At 39.9% G+C, this 21,030-nt stretch overlaps 1 protein-coding gene across 1 annotated transcript in view; it reads left to right on the forward strand.

Annotated features, from left to right (window-relative positions):
* The window catches only part of GTDC1 (glycosyltransferase like domain containing 1), a 50,446-nt gene extending 44,718 nt beyond the window's left edge, over positions 1-5,728 (forward strand). The window contains exon 6 of the mRNA XM_029283785.1: positions 5,632-5,728. Coding sequence (XP_029139618.1) covers positions 5,632-5,715 — 84 coding nt within the window. The 3' untranslated portion in view covers positions 5,716-5,728. The remainder of the gene's footprint in view (positions 1-5,631) is intronic.
* Positions 5,729-21,030: the final 15,302 nt, after the last annotated feature.

Genomic DNA, 21,030 nt, shown 5'->3' on the forward strand with positions numbered 1-21,030 from the left:
CTTGGAGCAGAACCTGAAGGCAGACTGCTTTCAAATGAAGCCTTTGCTCCTTTCAGTCCTGTGAAAGAGCTGCTTAAAGCATCACAGCCAAAAAAGGGAAAATTTGGATTGTACCACACTGACATTCCATTTTCAGTTTAACTGCAGGTCTGAGAAATACAGATTGGGTTTGCAAAATGCAGTTAGCCAGGTCTGTTAAAGACTTAAGACTGCGTGCACGTGTTTGATAACTCAGTGTATTCGTCGAAGTAACCAGTCAGAGAGTTGGGTTGTATTTGTGCAGTCTTTCATTTGTCTTTCACCATATTGTTTTCAGCTCCCTTGGGATACTCCGACTTTAGCCCAAAGAGAAGGTTTAGCTGAGCATTAAGTTACACTCAGAGGTACAGTAGGAAGTAATGCTGCCATAGTGAGTAGCAGAACCTTCAATATAAAAGCAAGGACATCAAACTTTCTATTTCAAAACTATATGGGGAGTACGAGCTTCCAGCATCCTTCTGGGAGGGAATTAAAACTGGCGGATGAGTTAGAAACATTGGAGAAAGGGCATCGGAGCACATAGGGGAATAGGGTAAGAGTGCAATCTTTTGAGTCCCTGGAACATGGCAGGATGGGGAGAGAGATATAAAATAGTGGGGGTTTTTTTACAAGAGAGAATTATTTAATTTTGCAAAAAAAGACATTAACAGAAGACTACAGAATGCACTGGTGACCTCTTTCCTATTGTTTAATTCAGTAGATCTACAGCAAGCGTGTTTTTTAATTTCATCCCTTCCCTTCCCCAAATCCCCTCCAGATTTCTGGGTTGCCAGAATGGGAATGCTCCTTTTTGCAGTTGGGAGTAGGTGGTTAGAGGTTGAAAGTGAAACAGTGGATCATATTTATGCCATCATTTGTCACAAAGGGCAGGTAACCTTATTAATAGTAACTTCCATTTTTCACTATTTCCCCTTTGCCTTAAAACTGACTTTACACAACCCTGTCATTCATTACTGGTTACTGCTTCCTAGGCACCAATATAAATTTCCTGCCTTTTATTTTTTTCAGAGTGACTTATCTTACATTCATCTTGAGGTGGTCAACCAGGCCTATTTGCCTCTAACTGAAGCCTTAAAAAGGGATCAAGTGGGAAAGAGAAGAAGAAAGGGAGAAGGCTGTTGTGATAATTTAGAATAGAATAGAATAGAATAGAATAGAATAGAATAGAATAGAATAGAATAGAAGGGACCTTGGAGGTCTTCTAGTCCAGCCCCCGGCTCAAGCAGGAGAACCTATACCAGAGGTAGGCAACCTTGGCTCTTTTATGACTCGTGGACTCAGGAATTCTGGGCGTTGAAGTCCACGAGTCATAAAAGAGCCAAGGTTGCCTACCCCTGACCTATACTGTCTCAGACAGGTGAATGTCTAATCTCATCTTTAAAATCTCCAGTGATGGAGCGCCCATGATTTCTGGGAGTAAGCTGTTCCACTGGTTGAGTGCCCTCACTCTATTTACTAACAGAAGGAAGAGGGTGTTGTGATAATTTACTAATAGAACCATTACAGGTTTTGTCCTTTCCTGTAACTGATGTTGCTATATATGGGGAAAGGAAAGATTTATCTATCTCTTATTTTTGTGCTATTTTTCAGCTGTAGCACCAGGATAATTTACAACAACAAAAAGAATACACATATACCAAAGAAAAAATATATAGTATAAATAATAATAAATATTACAAGTAATATATATTATAACAGGAATAATAGCTACTTGAGGAACCATCTCATCCTGATGAGACTGGTCCACCTTGCCCACTCCGGTAGAGAGGGCACACTGCGGATCCTGTCAGTCAAGGAATTTCGGATGGCCAGGTCCAGGAGAAGAGCCTTCTCTGCCCTTTGAAATACCTTACTCCCTGAGGTGAGATTGGCTTCCACCCTCCTGATTTTTCGTAAGAGCCTTAAGACCAGATGGCTTGAGGACCCAAAGGGGAAGATTCATACTGAAGGTTGTTGGCTAATTAAAACCTAATCCCATCCTTGCTCCCCGTGTGTCCGGCTCCCTCCTTTGCTATCTGATGTTAATGATTTTATCTATTGTGTTATTTTATAATTGATGATTTTAATGCTTTTTAATGCTTTTATGTTGTAAGCTGCCCAGAGCCATTGGATACGAGATAGGTGGAAAATTTCATAACAAATAAATAAAAAATAAATAAAAACAGAAGCAACCAATGGAATTAAGATGGCATAAAAGCACCTCTGCATAGCGTAAGAGGAAGAATGGGAAGGACACAGGTGAAGTCCTCTGGGGAAGCATTCCTTAGCTAGGATTATGAGAAAACCTGCTCCCTGAACATCTGTCTCTTTCCATTTATAGATGCACCCAAATGTTGCTGAAACTATAGCTGATAAACAAACCTTCTGCCATTTTGGGCTTGGAGTAAGGGAAAGAAATCACCCCATGATTATAGATTGATCCCACAAATGATGTTGTCGGCACTGCTGTTGATAAATTTTGTACAAATGTGCATAGCATTAAATGAACCGGCACCATTAACTTACTTGCTAGGAAGTGGGCAGCATTACCTGAAACATTATGTAAGATTTTATTCAGACAGAATCAAGATTATAGACACAGATAGTAAAAACACACAGCGTAAGGAATGAATTAGATACTGAAGAAGAAGACTTAGAAAAGCAAAAGGAGAAAACAAAGAATTCCTGAGAATTAACACTGAAGGTGAATTGAGAAGATAAGGAGGATAAAGAAAGAATTGTAGACAATTACCTTCAAGACAATTCTGGAAAAAAGGCAGGGCAAGGAGAAGACTTGCCATCTTTTGAAGGAACCCATTGTACAAGGTCAAAACTCATAAGGACATAGGCTCTTTTGTACTGGCATTGGTCCATCAAGAGAGAGGTAACCTTTATTGTCATTTTTTTTTACTGTGGGCACAATGGCACACATTAAAAATGAAATTTAGTTGCTTGCTCTCAAAGTGTACACATACATAACACACATTTAAAAACATACTATATACAACATATGTATAGACCTACACTCTTACATATAAGTAACATTATAAATATTAATCACTGTCCATCTTGAATACATAACGGAAGGAAGAAGATTTAGACTTCACAAAGTTAACACTGTATGGAACAAAACTGTAACTGAATCTGGATATTCTGCTTCGGATACCACAGAGCCTCCTCCCAGAAGGTAACAAGGAAAACAGGTTGTGAAGAGGATGTGTAGTGTCCTGGACAATCTTACGGACCCTGCTCAAGCAACGCTTATGTGCTATGTCCTGGATGGAAGGGTGGGAAGTGCCAATGATCTTTTCAGCTATCCTCACCACTCTCTTCACCGCCTTCCTGTCTGAAGCAGTGATGCTTCTAAACCAGACTGTGATGCTGTATGACAGGATGCTCTCGATTGTCCCTCTGTAGAAAGTGCTAAGGACAGGGGAAGGAAGATGTGGTTTTCTCATGCAATGGAGAAAATGTAGGCACTGCTGTGCCCGCTTCACCAGTGTCTCGCTGTTGAGCGACCAAGCCAGCCTACTCGTTAATTGCACACCCAGGAATTTGATGCTGGTAACCATCTCCACAGGTGAATCATTAATGCACAGGTAGCTGTGCCTGCCTTTTCTGAAATCGACAATGATCTCTTTTGTTTTTCCAGTATTTAAAACTAGGCTGTTTTCCTTACACCAGTTCACCAAACTCAACCTCCTTGCAGTAAGCATCCTCATTGTCATCATGAATAAGGCCCACTACTGTTGTATCATCTGTGAACTTCATAATATGGTTGGTGGCAAACCTAGCACAACAGTCATGGGTCTACAGGGTGAACAGCAGCGGAGTTAGGCCGCAGCCCCGAGGAGAACCTGTGTTCAAGAAAATGATGTTAGAAATATTTGTTCCAACTCGCACATACTGAGACCTGTTAGTAGGAAAATCAAGAATCCAGTTGCACAAAGGAATGTTTAAGCCTAAAAGGCCCAGTTTGTCTACTAGATGCTGAGGAATGATTGTGTTAAATGCCAAACTGAAGAGCAACTGCAGCAGGTCTCCAAGTTTTCAGGTTAGAATTTTGCTACTCTTATTTGAGGATGCCAGGGATTCTTGACCTCTGCCCCTCCCCCATCTCATGTAACCATCAGCTTATCTTGTTCTATGCCATCTTTTTCTCCCAGGTCACAGTCTGTAATCAAGGCCACAATAAATGTATGCAGGGAGCAGATAAACTGAATCACAGATCAGAATTGAAGATGATTCATCTTAGCATAGGTTTCCTTGATTTGGCCTAAATGACATGTGAGTAGGGAGATGTGGATTGCAGTACTGCCAACTTATCCTCTTCACATAAAAGGCTGCTAAGGGGAAATGGTGATTTATATTTGGATCAGGAAATTGAATGAGGGAAAGGGTTTAATCCTTTATTCTAAAGCTATGCCCACCCCATCTCTATCCAATTTGCTGTTAGTTATAGAAAAGGAAAGACATTCCAAATGGCTACCTCTCTGTCTTTCTCTGTCTTCCATAATAGTCCCAATAGATTTGGGAAGTGGATGATTTGAATTAGGATACCAATATGTGAGAAGAGGATTAATCCTTTTCCATTTCTTTTAAACAAAGAAAAAGGATGCTAGAAGATCCTATTCCCCTTTTCCCATATGCTGTCCCGTCTGATCCTTGGCCTACCTGGCAAAATTATCATGTTGCTTTTAAGCATTCAGTTCTTATCTAACAGAAAGGCTGACCTGTTGGTAAAGATCAGTTAATTCAATGGTTCCAAATCAACATTTATTGCCCTTAATGAATAGTAAGGCATTAACATAGGTGCTGCTGTATCCTACTGATCTGTGTACTATAACAAAATAAAACCAGAGATGTCTGCCGTTGCTAAAACGAGCTTATTCCAGAAAAGTAAATGAAACTGATAGAATGGGTGATAAATGTTTTGGGTTTTTTTTTTTAATGGAAAAGGTGATTGCCAATATAGATTGGTGAACCAATGCCAGTAAAATGTGTTCCTTTTATTCTGGGGTCCAATGCAAAAACCTCTTTCCCCCCCCCCCCTCTCTCTCTCTGTGTGTATGTACTGTATGTATGTATGTATGTAGAGCATGTTTTTTCTGTCTGTTTGATCCTGCTTTCAGCCTGCTCTTAACCATTAATAATTCACATTTGTGAGTCCAAATAAAGTTGTGCTAAATCTCTGAAGGGCTGGGAATATTTTGCATAAGAAGAAAGGATCAAAAGGAGAGAAGGTACAGAACGAAATAATCTGGCGTGTTCTCCAAAGGTTTCCTGATTTCAGGTGAAGTCTACCAAGAGCCATAGTCCAGTCTCACAACAGTTAAGCAACAAAAGCTTAACTCTTTTTACTTTATGAAAGTTACATTGACTTGGGACTGAGTCCCTATACCTTGATCTAACTGGAGGGCAGGACTTTATTTACATTGGTATTATGGTGGTATTTATATTACCCATGTGATTTTACGGGAGAATTTCTGAATCGGACACAACTGTGCATCTACGTATTAATCAAATATTTGACATTGCAAAAAGGAAAAGAAACTCTGTTTTATTTTTCTGTCTCTTCTCTCTTTCTCTCTGTCTGTCTCTTTGTTCTCACAGGGTGAAACATCTCAGTTTTCTTGGGCAGCACTCCATGGTAAATTCAGGTCTCTCCTCACAGCAGAACCCAGGGAAGATTTGTGACAGATGGGGCGAAGTCGCAAACTTGCAGCCGAAAGCAAAACGGGGGGAGGGGGGGACTTTCCAGTGTGTGTGTCCATATTTACCTGATCCGAGCAAAAGAGGAAAAGATGCAGAGGAAGCTCAACCTGGCTACTTGTCATAGCTGACACAGAGCCATCTGCCACAAACCTGTGGCAGCTTCAGATCTCCGATCCCTGCCACCACTCCGGCTCAAATTAAATGCAGATTCCCAGAGACGTTACGATGGTTACACATGTCCTCGGCATCACAGGCAGGAGACTGAAAAAATAAATGTGGCCTGTTGTATAACTCTGCTCATGTATCCCATATGTGGTGCCACATTGAATTTCCGGTGGAATTTGTTTGTATCCTTTGTACTGGATGACACGGAGCCTGTGTGCTTTCTCTTGGCCGACGTGATGGCAGCCAAGATTGCAACTTCAAACATTTGCTGCTCGGCCAGCTTTCTACCTAGACTGCCAGGTTATCCTTGCAGCCTCGTTGTGTCCTCCAAGGGCCACACGGTCTCGAAGGAGGACCGGTGCTCCCTGTCCAACCCACCCACCCTGACTAATTGGGCAGATCTCTAGGAATTATGGCGAGGCGGAGGCTGCTTTTTTTTTGCACTTCTTCCCACCATCTCTTCCTCCTCTTCTCCCCCTTCCTCCTTTTGCAAATTAATGACTCCATGGCACTGGTGCTTTTAAGTGGAGGTATTAATAAGGGGGTCTGGCAGGTGATCCATGATTCCCAGAGTTGCATTTGCATTTAATTAATCTTAAAGAAAGCTGGAAGATAAACAGCTGTAATTCAAACTAGCATGGGAAATATGCTATATGGTGCCATCTATCCAATGAAATGAAAGGTTGGAGACTTGCTTTATTTCCTGTCAAGGCCGGTGAACAGGCAGACATCAGAATTGTTCCATGGGGGCAGAATTCAAGGATTTGTGTGCTTCCCCCCCCTCCTATTTTGTTATTAAGTAGAAGGGATGGGAATGAGAAATTTGTACTTCCACAAATGGGAGCTTTTCATTATAAATTGATTGTACTTCTAACAATGATGGAGCAACTGCATTTGTTGATGTTAGATGCTCCAAAATTTCAAATGTGCTATATCTATTTTTTTAATAAAGTACCCCTTGATGTTTTTACTTAGCATATTCCATTCAGGTATAGATACATGCATTTATCAGTATATTTCAGAAGGTCACAAAAGGCAATCACATGAGCCCGGGACTGCAACCATCATAAAAACAGGCCAATTATAAAGCATCCAAATTTTGATCACGTGACCAGGAGAACCAGTCATAAGTGTGAAAAATGGTCATAAGTCATTTCAGTGCTGTTAAACAGTTACTAAACAAATGGTTCCAAGTTAAGGACTACCTGTATTGTATTTCTATCTTAAACCTCAGTTACTGACCTGCATTTAGTCTGTGGCTAAATATAAAAGTTATAGGTATCAGATACACTAAAGTTGTGAGCATTCCTGGATTATGTATGGTAATGTAAACTGTTTAAAAGATTATCCATCTTGTTAGAGGTGTTGTATCAAACCAGGTACCTTGTCTTCTGTTTGCTTCTTTTTCAGTCTTTTTTTAAAAAAAAATTCCAAGTATTTGTGCCTTCTCCAATAACGCTTATCTTTATAGCATGTGTCCAAAATTTTTAAGCTTTAACTACATTGTCAGTGTTGTTCTTTCACCTTTAGTGAGATTCCGTCTGCCCATCAATGTAGTGTCTGAGGTTGTTCAAGTTTCGCGCGGCAATATTAATTTTTATTTCTATTTCTTCATCTAGCATTTTTCATAATACATTCTGTTTAAGCCAAATAAGTAAGAGGATGATATAAACCCTTAGTGTGCTCCTTCAGGCCAAATTAAATATGATGAAATTCTCTTGCTTTTCCCAATTTTCTGTCGGAATTTAGCAATGTAATCTGCAGTGCCCCAGAATGCAGCTTGAACATCTGGTAGTTCTCATTGCAGATACTGCTGAAGTTTGGAATGCAGGATACTTCCAGTCTCAGTACTTAAGTAATTCTGAACATACTCTAGTAGAAGATGAGCCAAACTGTTTATTCTCTTGCCTATTTAAGAAGTAATAATAATAATTGAGAAGACAGCATTAGAAAGCAAATGTCCCCTCTGCAAACACCCTGAAGAAACTGGGTCACTTACTGCTGAAGAAAATCATTAGAAAGACCTGCAAAGAGAAGCAGAACAACTGTGGCAAAAGAAAGCAAAGATAGTACCAATACTAATAGGGGCCTTGGGTGCAATCCCAAACTGTCTGGAGCCCCACTTGAACACTATTGGCCATTGGCAATGTCTCCATCAGTCAATTGCAGAAGGCAGCTTTACTTGGAATGGCTTACATCCTGCAACAATACCTTTAATACCATCAAACATCAACATCTACTTGCAACTGTGATGGGCAGGCTTCATTATGTTTATAAGTTAACGACTACCTGTAATAATAGGCATCTTGGCTGCAATCCCCAAACATCTGATTTATTTCGAACCTCTTACATCCTGTGATGATCCCATTAATACCATCAAACAATAACATCTGTCTTTCCCAGGTCCTTGGGAAAGACTTGACAGATGGATAAAAATGCCAAAACCAGTCTAAACATCTGGCTGACTGTGTGGCCAACCACAATAATTTACTGATTGTATTTATGGACCATTTTGAAATAAGGGACATCTTGCAGGATCAAAGCATGTACAAGAATATTGTGATTAGTACAATAATTGTGATACAGTGAGTAAAATAGAAACCAGTGAATATGAAAACCAGTGAATAAAATAGAACAATCATATATATTGAAGAAGCTGCCATAATCGTTAAAATATTTCGGACATGTGATGCAACACCCCAAAAAATACGGCATACTCCATTTAATCTTCCAGGGAAAGATTGAAGGCAAACGAGGTCCAGGCAGAAGAAGAACATCATGGCTTCAAAATCTATGGGACTGGTTTGGACAAAACTGAGCAGCGCTTTTTTGTGCGGCTACTGATAAAAACAGGATCGCCAACATGATTGCCAACGTCCGATAACGGATATGGCACAAGAAGAAGAAGAATCGTTAAAAGTTATAGGGCAATATAAAAATACTTGCCATGAAAATTTCAGAAAGTGCCCATAATTGCAGTGCCTCCGCTAAAAAGGCCTTTGTATTTCTTAATATCTGTCTGATCACATCTGAAAGGGATTCTGAGAAAACATTCTCCAAAAGAAGGTAGAGGTAGGAAAAGGCGATCCTTTTAAGTGATGGCCTTCTGAAAATTAAAAAAAAAAAAAGCATTTTTAATTGAGTCCAAAGTTGAACTGGGAACTGATGAAGGTAGAAAAAAAAACTGAGCAATCTTCTAGCCATCTTGAATACCAGCTCAGATTGTTTTGTACAGTAATTTTCAAAGGCAGTGCTGCATATAGCATGCTCCAGTCCAATGGAATGGGACAACTTGCCACAGCCAACCCATTGAAAATAATGTTGAAGAAACAGTGGCAGATAACATTTATCAGGTTGCGTTATCCTGTGTGGAATTCTCCATGGTGAGTTGTCCCGCGGCAAGTTGACCATGATGAGTTGGCTGTGGTGAGTTGTCCTAGACCCCCAGTCCAAGCAGACTTGGCAAAGCATGGATCACTGAAAGAAGAGAAACCACTACTGAGATAAATAATGTACGAAGAGGGCATTCTGCTTCAGATTCATGTGTTTCTATTAAAAGAGCACCCCCAAATGCTAATGGCACACACTTTTTGTAAGAATACATAGTTATTTCCAGCATTTGACTTCACTGACACTTCCACAGATACTCCTAGCTACCACTAAGGTTTTCACAGTCATTATCCATTCTGTGCTTCCATTATAGTTGAATGCTGTGGTAGATATGCCAGCTCTAAATATTTTCTGCTGAAATTGAGCTCAGATACTACCTCTTTCCTTTGAACACAGATGCTTTTAAAAATCTTGCTACATATTTCTGATTTTTAAAGCTGAAAGTATGCTAATATTTTTTTCCATCGCTCGGTGGCCATGTGCTTTGTTGCACTTCCACTTATTTTCTGTCTCACTGATTAGTGCTAGAGTCTAAGGTTGGAAATTTTTCAGGTATAGCAAAATGTATTAATTTATTATTAGCACCATTTCTAATTATTAGCAGCAATCTCTTTACTTTCACGAACTTTACTTTGCCAGTTTCCAAAACAACAATAAAATGATTGTCCCTTAGTGTAATCCCTAATTTTTGAGCGTCCAATCATGCTTAACCCCTCCACCCAAAGCAGTGTGGGGTGAAACAATACTGCAAAATAACAGCTGGAAAATGGCAAACCTGTGACAGATTAAATTCGTTTTGCTAAAATATTTTAAATGCTTCAACATGGTAATCCAGACATTATCGTGAAATGAATTTTTTGCCTCTTGAGTTATGAACCTTTGCAAATAAGGTTTTATAATAGGAAAACTGTCAGTGCCTTAATTATAGGATAATAAATAGCAATGCTGTATTAACTTCTGATTTTTTCCCCAAAAACATGCCTAGCTATTGTTAGAAACTGATAATCACATGCTATAGAACGTCTTGCATTTACAGTGCACCCTTTCTATATATGTGGATCTTGGAGAGATTCATGAGAAGATAGTTACAGCTCTGAAGGTGCCTTTGAGTCCCTAAACAAACCAGTTTTGCGCTTTACTGTGAAGAGAAAAATCAGTTCTACTATGAACTGTGAGTCAAAGGAAAGAAGAAGAAAAACCTCAAGTCTCTTTGATCTGCGGTTGAAAGGGAACCAAACTGAAGAATGGGTTAATTTAAGGAATGGAGATAACCGGAAGCAGAAATGTCACCTCAAAGCATTCATAATATGGCGGCTGCCATGGAATTTCAGTGAGGAGAATTGAACTCTGCTTACAAACTTTTGGCTTGTAGCAAGGCTGTGAAGAATGAGCAGCTGTCTAAGCCAACAATTTCTAAGCGAAGTTGGTGGATTAAAAATCAAACTGGGTAAACAGGACCAGGGTGCTCCAAAATGATAAAATGTAGGCAAAAACTGTGGGGCAGAAATTTAAAGAGTTCTGGTGCCTGAACATTTACATCTGCTTCCCGGCAGCTCTCTTAATTATTATTATTTATTTTAAGCAAGCTTTGCTGAATCTGAAGCAACTTCTGGGGTTTCAGATGACAAGCAATAACCAATTTTGAAGGAGGGGGAATCAAAAATAAAACATCCTGTATAAACACATTAATTCTTAAATGTTTCCTCTGCCTTTCTTCTGCAAAGTAACTCAGGGTCCCTTGTACTTTCCTCTCTGTGAAGTAGGCATTACTGAGTTTCCAATATATTTCCAGATGTTATATGTACCTGAAAATGCCATTCATCCACCCCATGGGGGGGGTCATGGTGCGTGTTGAAGTTGCGCTTTCACTTACAGAGAACAGTGTGTGCCCATTCAACGTGGCATAAACTGCAGAACCTATTCTGTTATATATGGGACAGTAGCACTTCCAAGAAGAAAAATGTGATTTTGCCTGGTGGCCACTGCTTTTTGTATGGAGTGCTTGGATTTTATTGTGGGTCCTCATTTTCCAAACAACTCTGCAGCTGTGAATAATCACACGGCCTCTCCATTAGAAACCTGTGTCCCTGTACAGATGTGCAAACACTAGGAAAGAAAAATGTTTACCACATCAGGATCTGAAATAGCCTATGTGATTTCCCTCTTGTCCTGCTATTGCAAGCATTACAGTTGCTCTGTGGGGAATGTGTTCTTGGTAAAAGTCTCCGGCAATTATCTTTAAAGCTTTGCAAAAGGAAGCCAAAGGAATGTTTGAGCATGTGAAAGAGAACTTCTTCCCCTTCTTTGTTTCTGTTTCTGGAGAATCTTTCCCATCCCCACTGATAGGAGAGTCACATCTTCCACTTGAAGGAAGACGGCCAACTTTATTTTATTTATTTATTTATATTTCATGTTTCTAGGCCGCCCGTCTCCCTCAAAGTTTATGATAAATAAGATGAAAATTGCAAGAGAAGAAAAAGTCAGAGAATTCTCACCTGGAAAAGTGAGAAATAAGTGTCCAAACAAATAAGATCCTTTGCAGTGTCGTAGAATGGTTGGGTCTGTCCCATCTCTTCAAAAAGGTACAAGCCTGGACATATATACGGTAGGTCTCTAGTTAGAAACAAACCCAGTGTACTGATTTTTCCCTTCCTCCTTCTGGGTGAGTTTTTTTTTAATTAAGATCAATTAAAATAATACACATTTAGCATGAAAAAGTTATCATGGCCTATGTCTAACTGTATAGCTTGGGTAGAGATGTGTTCCTGAATGAACAAATACCAAGAACAAGTTAAGCTAAAGTAGTTGTACATAAGGTTTAGGAAGAGGAAATTTACACATATTTTCTAAAAACTACATGGAAACTAAATAGTAGGACACATACAGGTATTGGCAATGATAGTACTTAGGGTTCCATTCCATTTAGGTTCACAGGAGCCAGGTGTCTGCTGTTGCCTATAATGCAGTGTTGCATAAGGGGAGGTTAACATTACCTACTTGGTACTTTAGCCTATGAAAGTTGTTTTTTCAGCTTTTTACTGTTTTTGAAAACTGTATACAAATTTCCTATATTTTCTGGTTGTATTCTAATAAGGAAACCAAGACATAATTATACAGTATATGGTCATTGTACTATTGCTACAACAACAAATCTAATGATGGCCTAAGACTTTTGCACAGTGTTGTATACCTAAGGACGGTGCAGTTTCAACCATCCTACAGTACTGCAGAGGTGGAACTCTTCTAGTTTAGTCACATGATTCATTAGTGGAGCTTTGGAATTTGCCTCTTAAAGAAAATAAATATGAAAGTCTGAAGAGATTAGGCTACTGACTCCAAGACCTCCAATCCAGTGGTGGGATTCAAATATGTGAACAATCAGTTCTCTGTGTGGATGTCGCTTCCGGAAGTTCATTCTGGGCCTGGGCAACAAAAAATTAGCTACCAGTGCTAGCGAACTAGTGTGAACTGGCTGAAACCCACCACTGCTCCAATCCCATTAGTCTGTAATTACAAAGCACGTGACACAACGAGGCTGGGCAGGAGATGGAGAGAAGGACTATGAGATTAGTAGTGATAGAGAAGTAGATGGGCCAGGAATCACCATTTGGGTCATGGGGCTATAAAGTTTTAATCTTGGAAGGTATCCATAGGCACATCTCTAGGGCTTATTTTAAAACATGTATGTGTGAGTATACACAATAATTCTTGCAAAAATTGACACTAATGTACAAATAAATCTGATTTACTGTAGATCAACAAAAAACAGCTGTATTTCTGTAGTCCTGATGATGCTGTGGATTTCAGTGACTATAACGTGACATTTTATCTGCTGTGGTTTAAAAAATAAAAGTAAACATTTTAGATTTTTTCTCTCTCCAAGAGCTTAGGGCATGTCATAGCACTGCATCCAGGGCTGAAAAAAAATCACCTAATGAGCTTCCATGGCTGAAAGCAGTCTTGAAGCTGGCTACACCACCATTCTAATCCCATAGTTTAGCCAGTAGATCCCAGTTTGGTTCACTTGCTTGAAACAAAGCCTTTCTCTAATCTCGTCTTCAACAAAATGTGTGAACTTCTATTCCCAGAATGCCTCAGCCAGCATGATTGTTGAGAATTCTGGGAATTCAAATCCAGACATCTGGAATATGGCAAAAAGCAATTGTAAAACCTGGAGTGATGAGCAAAGTAGTGTGCTTCACAAGGTCTTGAGGGCTGAAGGGTTTGCTTCCCATCTCGTAGACTTCAAACTGTGGGTTGTTCACGGAGGTTCTCCTACAAATCTACAGTCCCACTGCAAGGCCTGTAATGATCGGTACCATTGGGGCCTCAGAGTTTTCCCTGCTGATAAGGTATCTATGGGGCCCATTTCGAACAAGTGAGCCGATGGTCAAATCAAGGGACAGGCAAATAAAGCATGCAGAGGGCTTGACCTTTGTAGAGCTTGAAACAAACTGGCCTGTCTGTAAACTATGGTAATTAGATCTTTCAAATCATTATTTTGCCAACAAAGTTAGGAAAGCATATTAAAAGCTAAACAGCCTGCTGGTTTGTTTGCTTTCAATGGGGGTGCACCCCCCAATAAATAAATAAATGAAAATAGAAAAATAATTATTTAATCATCTTGAACTGCATTCCTGAGGCCTTTTTCAAACTGCTTCCCATCTCTTGTACAAATGCCTTTCTCTCCCCCCCCCCAGCCCGCCATATACACACCAGTTGTCACCAACATTAAAAGGGCTAAATACAGTCTGTCTCTCTTGCATCCAAGGAACTATTGCTGCAAACTTCTTTTAACTCTAATAGCAGGTTACAGGCTAAATGAGCATGGATGGTCAACTAGGCAATTATTGTTTAGCTCTCCTTTGTTTACAGAGAGGTGTAAAACAAGGTTTTAGAGTACAAAGGATCAGACTGCCTTAGCTACAATTTGAGCTTTATTCTATTATGCTTCTCCCAGCGAGGCCCAGCTGCTGTCGGACATAGGTGGAGGTGCCCAGCGCAACACGCCTTTCGCCTCTGTTGGTTTGCATTTGCTTTATTTCAAATGTGGCCTCTTGTTTACTTTTTGAAATTTACATGAATGTCAGCCTTGTATAATTTCTATGTTAACAAAGCAGTGAGCAAAATCCATTGTGTGTTTATAAAATATTATTGTTTAATTTGCGCAGTTTAGGAATTCCAAATGTTGAGAATAGCAAGGAGGCCAAATACCATCTGTTTATAAGCTACAACGCATGGTCATATGTGTACTTAAAAAGAGAGGAGGGGGGAAGGAGGAGGAAACAGCTTTCTTGGTCAATCCACAGCATTGTCTACTTGGAATTCAGGGAGTCACTTGAATTGCTGTTAGGCAACATTTATATTTCAATTAGTTAAGTGAAATAATACATTCACTGTAGTTCCTGATTATTTACAGTTTCCACATAGTGTTGCATGACTGAGTCTCCTTTTGTTTCATGTCTACGTTTTGCTTTCTGATCGTGAGAAATTTGGAACTCTTTGCTCTTCTCTGGACAGGAACATAGAGCAGCTGGGCAACCCCTTGATTCTGTGACTTAGATTGTGTAGGGTCATGATTAGGGATTGGCCTTTTATTGACCAGCATTATCTTCAGTAATAATAATAATAATAATAATAATAATAATAGTAGTAGTAGTAGTAGTAGTAGTAGTAGTAGTAGTAGTAGTAGTAGTAGTAGTAGTAGTAGTAAAGTTGGAAGGGACCTTGTAGGTCATCGAGTCCAACCCCCTGCTCAGGCAGGAAACCCTATACCATTTCGGACAAATGGCTGTCCAGTCTCTTCTTAAAAACTTCCAGTGTTGGAGCATTCACCGCTTCTGGAGGCAGGTTGTTCCACTGGTTAATTGTTCTCACTGTCAGGAAGTTTCTCCTTAGTTCTAGGTTGCTTGTCTCCTTGATTAGTTTCCACCCGTTGCTTCTTGTCCTGCCTTCAGGCGCTTTGGAAATGCCCTGCCTTTCTCCCTCTAGATGCTCAGATTAGCTGGCAGCCTACTATTCAAAGGGTTTTCAGGACCAAAGTAAACGCAGCAATGGGCAGGCATCCTGTACCCAAACCATTGGGCATTCCGATGGAAATAGTTTTCATCAGAGATCAAGAGAAAGGACCTTCTTTAGCGATTCACCTCAATTAACTGTGTGAACTCATTATTGGGGAGGAAAAGATGGGCTTTGAGATTGATTGATTTGGGATGAGATATTTAATGTTTAACTTTTAATTGCTTCCACTGGGTATACCTTTCAGCAGCATACATCCAGTCATCTTAACTAGATCTCTTCTGGCACATATTTAGAATCTCTTGTCCTATGTATCAGCCACACACGATAGAGTCTGTGGCTCATATGATGAAAAGAGGAATGTTGGATATGATCATCAGTTGTTTCTTTACTGCCATACCCTTTTCCGCAGCTTTGCCAATTTTTTCTGCATAGCACTAACCTTAAATATCACATACTCCACAAGTGAAGCTGTTAATCTATACTCATAACCCTCTCTTTGATTCCTAACCAGTGATTCTCAATAAAAAAAAATGTCCTAATCCTGTTCAGGAGATAAAATGTTGTTCTAAAATGTAACAAACATGACCTGGCTATTGAAAGTTCTGTTGTTGGTTACTCCATCTGGATTACACAAGAATCTTGATATTTTGTTTTTGCAAAACATAATGAAGCATTACGTCTACAGTAGCCTCATCAAAATCTGCCACGATATGAATATAAGGAATGAGTACAGCTAGGGAAAACTGTGGCTGTATCTATGTACTATGTACTATGTACTTTCATGTCTTTAACCAATGGTGGGATTCAAATATGTGAACAACTAGTTCTCTGTGTGGATGCTGCTTCCAGAAGTCCATTCTGGGCCGAGCAACAAAAAATTAGCTACTGGTTCTGTCGAACTGTTGCAAACTGGCTGAATCCCACCACTGTGTTTAACATTTAACTGGGCAAAACAATGCATTCTAGATCAACCATTTTTGAACCAAGGTACCTCAAATGGGTTAAATTTCAGAAGGCATCCAAAATCTGAGACCCAAGACTCCTTTGGCAGAGGTCCCCAACCTTTTGGGCACCAGGGACTGGTTCCATAAAGAGAGGTTTTTCCGTGGACCGGAGGGCGTGTGGTTTTGTGTGCTGCCTGCATCTTATGGATGGGGCTTTGCTTGTTTGTACAGACCGGTTGCTGGCATGCCACGGCCTGGTACTGGTCCACAGACCAGGGGTTGGCGACCTTTGTCCTATGGGATTGAAATTTGGCAAAATTTGGTCACTTCAATGCTGCCATGCTATCACTGAGAGGTACTGGTTCCATCCTAGCCCTCTGGAAGCTGATTAGCCTGATCCCACCATTGCCTGCCAGAGGGCAATAGCCACGGACAAGCTGTCAAGAAGTTGGTAGCCTCCCCCATTCTCACTGCATTCTGTGGCTCTGGACTTGCCTTGTGACGGATGATAGAATAAAACAAGCAGCAGTTATGGTTGTTGTTTTTTAAATAATAAATAAGAACAGGCTTCTGGCAGTTTGTAGAACATGCTTCAATTTCATAAAAATTGTTTGAGAGTGTATTTAATTGTCTAACTACACACCTTTTACTTATTGTTTATTACACATTGATCCTATTGCTTCTTTTTGGGGGGAATTGTAGAACATTGCAGTGAAGAAAGAGAAATTTCTGCTGCATCAAAAAAAAAAAAAAAGTGCCAGAAGTCCTTCTTGTGGAACTTGGATGGCACTCTTAAAAATGCTGCTGTTAAATTGTCTGCGTGTCTCTCCTGAAAGCGAAACATGCTTGCTTAACTCAGGCATATGTCCTTTGTCATTAAGTTGCTAAGAAGATTTGCCTTCCAAGCCCATGTTAATTAGCTGCCCTGCCAAGTCCTGAGGATGCTTTTCCACCTTTGAAAACAAAGGTTTACTGAGAAACTTCCTAGCAAGGCCTGGGACAGTGAATATTCAGATGAGTGGCAGTCTTTGTTTTGCTTAGAGAGGAGCAGTCAGTTTATCCTTCTATTGCTAATGATGCTTGGAGCGGTGGAGGCAGTTTGTTGAGTTCACATATGGGGTCCCTTCCCTAAGGAGAAGGAATAATGGCTGCTGCTCAGGTGGTAAAGGGGAGAACAGGAGCAGATCTGCTGTTGTGTTCCCACCTGGTGCAGGGTGATTTAAAGGTCTTCCAGGCTGCACAGTTTCCAGATACGATCAAAAGCAGACTTCCATAGGGATTTGTGGAATGTTAAGAGGGACGGAGCTGACCTCACTTTTGGTGGGGGAGGGAAGATTTCACAAGGTGGGTGCTAGGTCCATATTGATTCCATAGAATTTTTTTGTTTGTGTGCAAAGCTTGCAACATGTTCTTTGAATTGTGAGTTGCTGAATTCCAAGTGTTGCATTGTATAATATCAAGTTAGTGTTGATTCTGAGAAAACATGGATAGATTTTCTCCAAAAGTCCATCCCACCTTGCCATCCTCTTCTTCTCTTTCCTTCCACCTTTCCCAGCAGCAGAGCTTTCTCTAGGGAATAGGTCTTGGCATAATGTGTCCAAAAGTATGATAATTGGAATCTGGTCATTTGTGCCTCAAGAGAGATCTCTAGGTTGATTTGCTCAATTAACCATTTGCTTTTTTTTTTTTAGCTGTCCATGGTATTCTCAGGTGTCTTCTCCAACATCAAAGTTCTAAAGTGTGTTAATATTCTTTATATCCTACTTCATCAAACTTTTGCATCCTTAAGAGTGTCACAGAAAATACCATTACTTGTGCTATTCTGATCTTTGTAGGCATAGGTACCACAAGACACCTGAATATTTTTTTCCAAGGCCTTCAAGACCCTACCAGGTACTAATCTGCAGATGTCATTGTAATACTGTCTCTTCTAACAGGTCTCTGAATCTCATTATTAAGTTTATGAAGTCTGATTGATATTATTAAGTCATCGATTGCCTTGCAGTCAGATGCTATTGTTGCTATACCCTTTGTAGCTATAAAAGTAATGCCATTGCTTTGCTTTTCCTGAGTATACACAATGTGATCTTCTGACTGGAAGTGTCCAGTCCAAGTCCATCTCAGATTGCTGATTCCCAAGATGTCAATTTGTTGTCATTTCCTTTCATCTTTCACCATGTTAAGTTTTCCTATATTCATATTTCTCACATTCCACATTTGCAGCTTTTCCTGTATAGCAACATCAGCAATTAATTGTCTTGAAGACTTTAATTCAGCCATGTCATAGACACCATTAGATCCTCAGCACTTCTGCATTGGCTTGCTGAGCGCCATCCAACCTGAGGAGGGCATCATCGGGCACTTTATCGTTATTTCATATTTTCTATCCACGTAGTGGTCTTGGTAAAAATACAAGTGTGTTTCCCATTATCTTCTCCCATGCATTATTACTTGATGTTTTTTCCATTGTCACTAACATGACCATCCACCTCCAATATCTTCCTATATTTTTGCTACCCAATATGGATGTCTACTTGCTTTAGTTTAGCAGTTGGGAGGACCTTGGTTGATCTTTCTGTGAATACATATTCTTGGCACATATTTCTGGCATTCTTTGCTCATCCCTCTCATAATAAATCCCACCACCACCACGAGGCAGCACAGGAGAATTTCAGGGGAGGGAACCTATCCAGTTAGAACATTGTTTTTGACATGATATATATTATAGCAAACCATAAGGTTAACTGAACCTATAATGTACAGGTAGTAAATCTAAGACTTTTTCCAAAATATACACCTACTTCATCAGAAAGAATGCAACCCACCCAGAAAAGGTTGTTTTTCCAAATAACTGACAGTGAAATCAAAGAGCTGCAGAATATCCATTTGTATACTCATATATATTGAGTATACTCATACTCAATTTGCTGCTCTACTTAGAATGTACTATAGCAGCTGTATCATTCTGCCTAAATTCTGGGATCAAGAAAAATAGGTACCTACTGATGCTACCAATTTTGGAACATCAGACAATTTCATCCACTAATTCATATAAACATTAAATATGGAAGACAGCATGTTCAATACAACAGCCGTGTTTGCCAAGCAAAAAATATTTCAGTGCAAACTTTCAGAAACAGCCTTACAGTAGGAGCAGAGATGCTGCAACTTTGGGTTTGTAACTTCCTCAACTTCGGAAAGTTGATTCAGCATGATACTGTGGTGATGGCTAATGTCATCAAAAGCCCCTGAAGGATGAGAGGGACAATTTCTTACTGTCCCTGTTTCTCTCTTAAAGAATGTCATCTAGCAGATCTGCCAGTATTGTTTTGGTCTGAGAATGACTAACTACTTTAACACTCTGTCCTAAAATGAAATATTAGTCACTGAAAAATAGCTATAATAGATTTCTCAGCCTATAGAGGTGGGGAAATGAGAGACTTCTATGCTTAATCAAGAATCAAGTCTTCCCCATGGTAAGGTAGTCTGATTTAAGAGGCCTGCCCGCCTGGCAGAATCACCCTGAAAAACCTGACTTGGCTTTCGCAGGACACCTCCCCTGATACTGTCACAATTGCTTCACTGAGATCCATGCTGCTATGAATGACTTATTTCCTAAGCAAATTTGTCACTGCTAGTAACTTAAGACTTCTCCTTTCCAACTGAATGAGACAGAACTAACAAGAAGACATTCAGGATCCCACAGAAGAAGAAAAATAAGATTTGGCAGGGGTAAGGAGGCTCTCCAGTTGCCACAAATTCAATCTCTCGTGTGCAATGCCCTTATAATTGTCCAAAACTGCCTTGGGATTCATACCATTTGTGCTCTTGTCACCAGCCCATATTGTTTCACAGCCTTTAGACTGGAAACCAAGAATATCACAAGCTCTGTGGTGTTGTCTCTTTCCATGTCAGCATCCTACAGTGAGACTAAGGTCTCAGAAGAATCCTCCTCTCTGTCAGTTGGAAAATAATCCACGATATTCTGGCCAATAACAGCGTTTAGAATGATTAATGATACAGTACTCAAACCGCAACCAAGTTCGGTTCAGCCTGTTGAGTAAAGGTCTTAATATAAAGCAGCTTGAAGTTATCACGGGTAACTTCTATATGGCTTTGCTGGCAGCAATTGATAGAAGTTATAGTCCAACACATCTGGAGGGCACCAGTTTGAGGAAAGCATATTTTAGTCTGTCTGTCTGTCTCTCTTTCTCTCTCTCTCTCTGTCTCTCAGATTTCTTTTTCTTTTTCCCCTTGGGAGTTTATACATTGATAGTTCCTTTTCAAAAGATCCCTGTAACAATGGGTGGGGTGAAAGTGAAGAGAGAGAGGCCAGAGAAAGATGAAAGAAGAACGTTGAAAAGAACAGCTATTTTGTGATTCGTGGGTACCGAAATGATTGTGCAGATCCACTTTAAATATGATCTTTAACACACAGGACCCTTCAGCTATTCTGGAAACACCATCAGCTCTGTGAAAAGTAGAACAGTTCTTCTGCCAGTCTGTGTCATAGATCTGAGTTTGCCATTACCAGCTCAGTCACAGCCATGATATTTGCTAGTAAGAGTGCAGTCTCACTCCCTGTAGCTTGTAGTTGTCAGTGTCTGACTTTTTATAAACAAGGTGGCCATGATAAAATTAAATTGTTAGCCACACATGATAATTTACACTAAATGAACACGGTAGGAAGCACAGTAGGGACTATGATAGGGAAGGAATAAATTTTAATCTGTTTTCTGCTACTTGCAATAGAAAGAAAGGAATAAAGTTAGAATTA

Source organism: Protobothrops mucrosquamatus, unplaced genomic scaffold, assembly GCF_001527695.2.
Source record: "Protobothrops mucrosquamatus isolate PMUCROS unplaced genomic scaffold, P.Mucros_1.0 scaffold228, whole genome shotgun sequence".
In the NCBI taxonomy this organism is placed as follows: Eukaryota; Metazoa; Chordata; class Lepidosauria; order Squamata; family Viperidae; genus Protobothrops; species Protobothrops mucrosquamatus.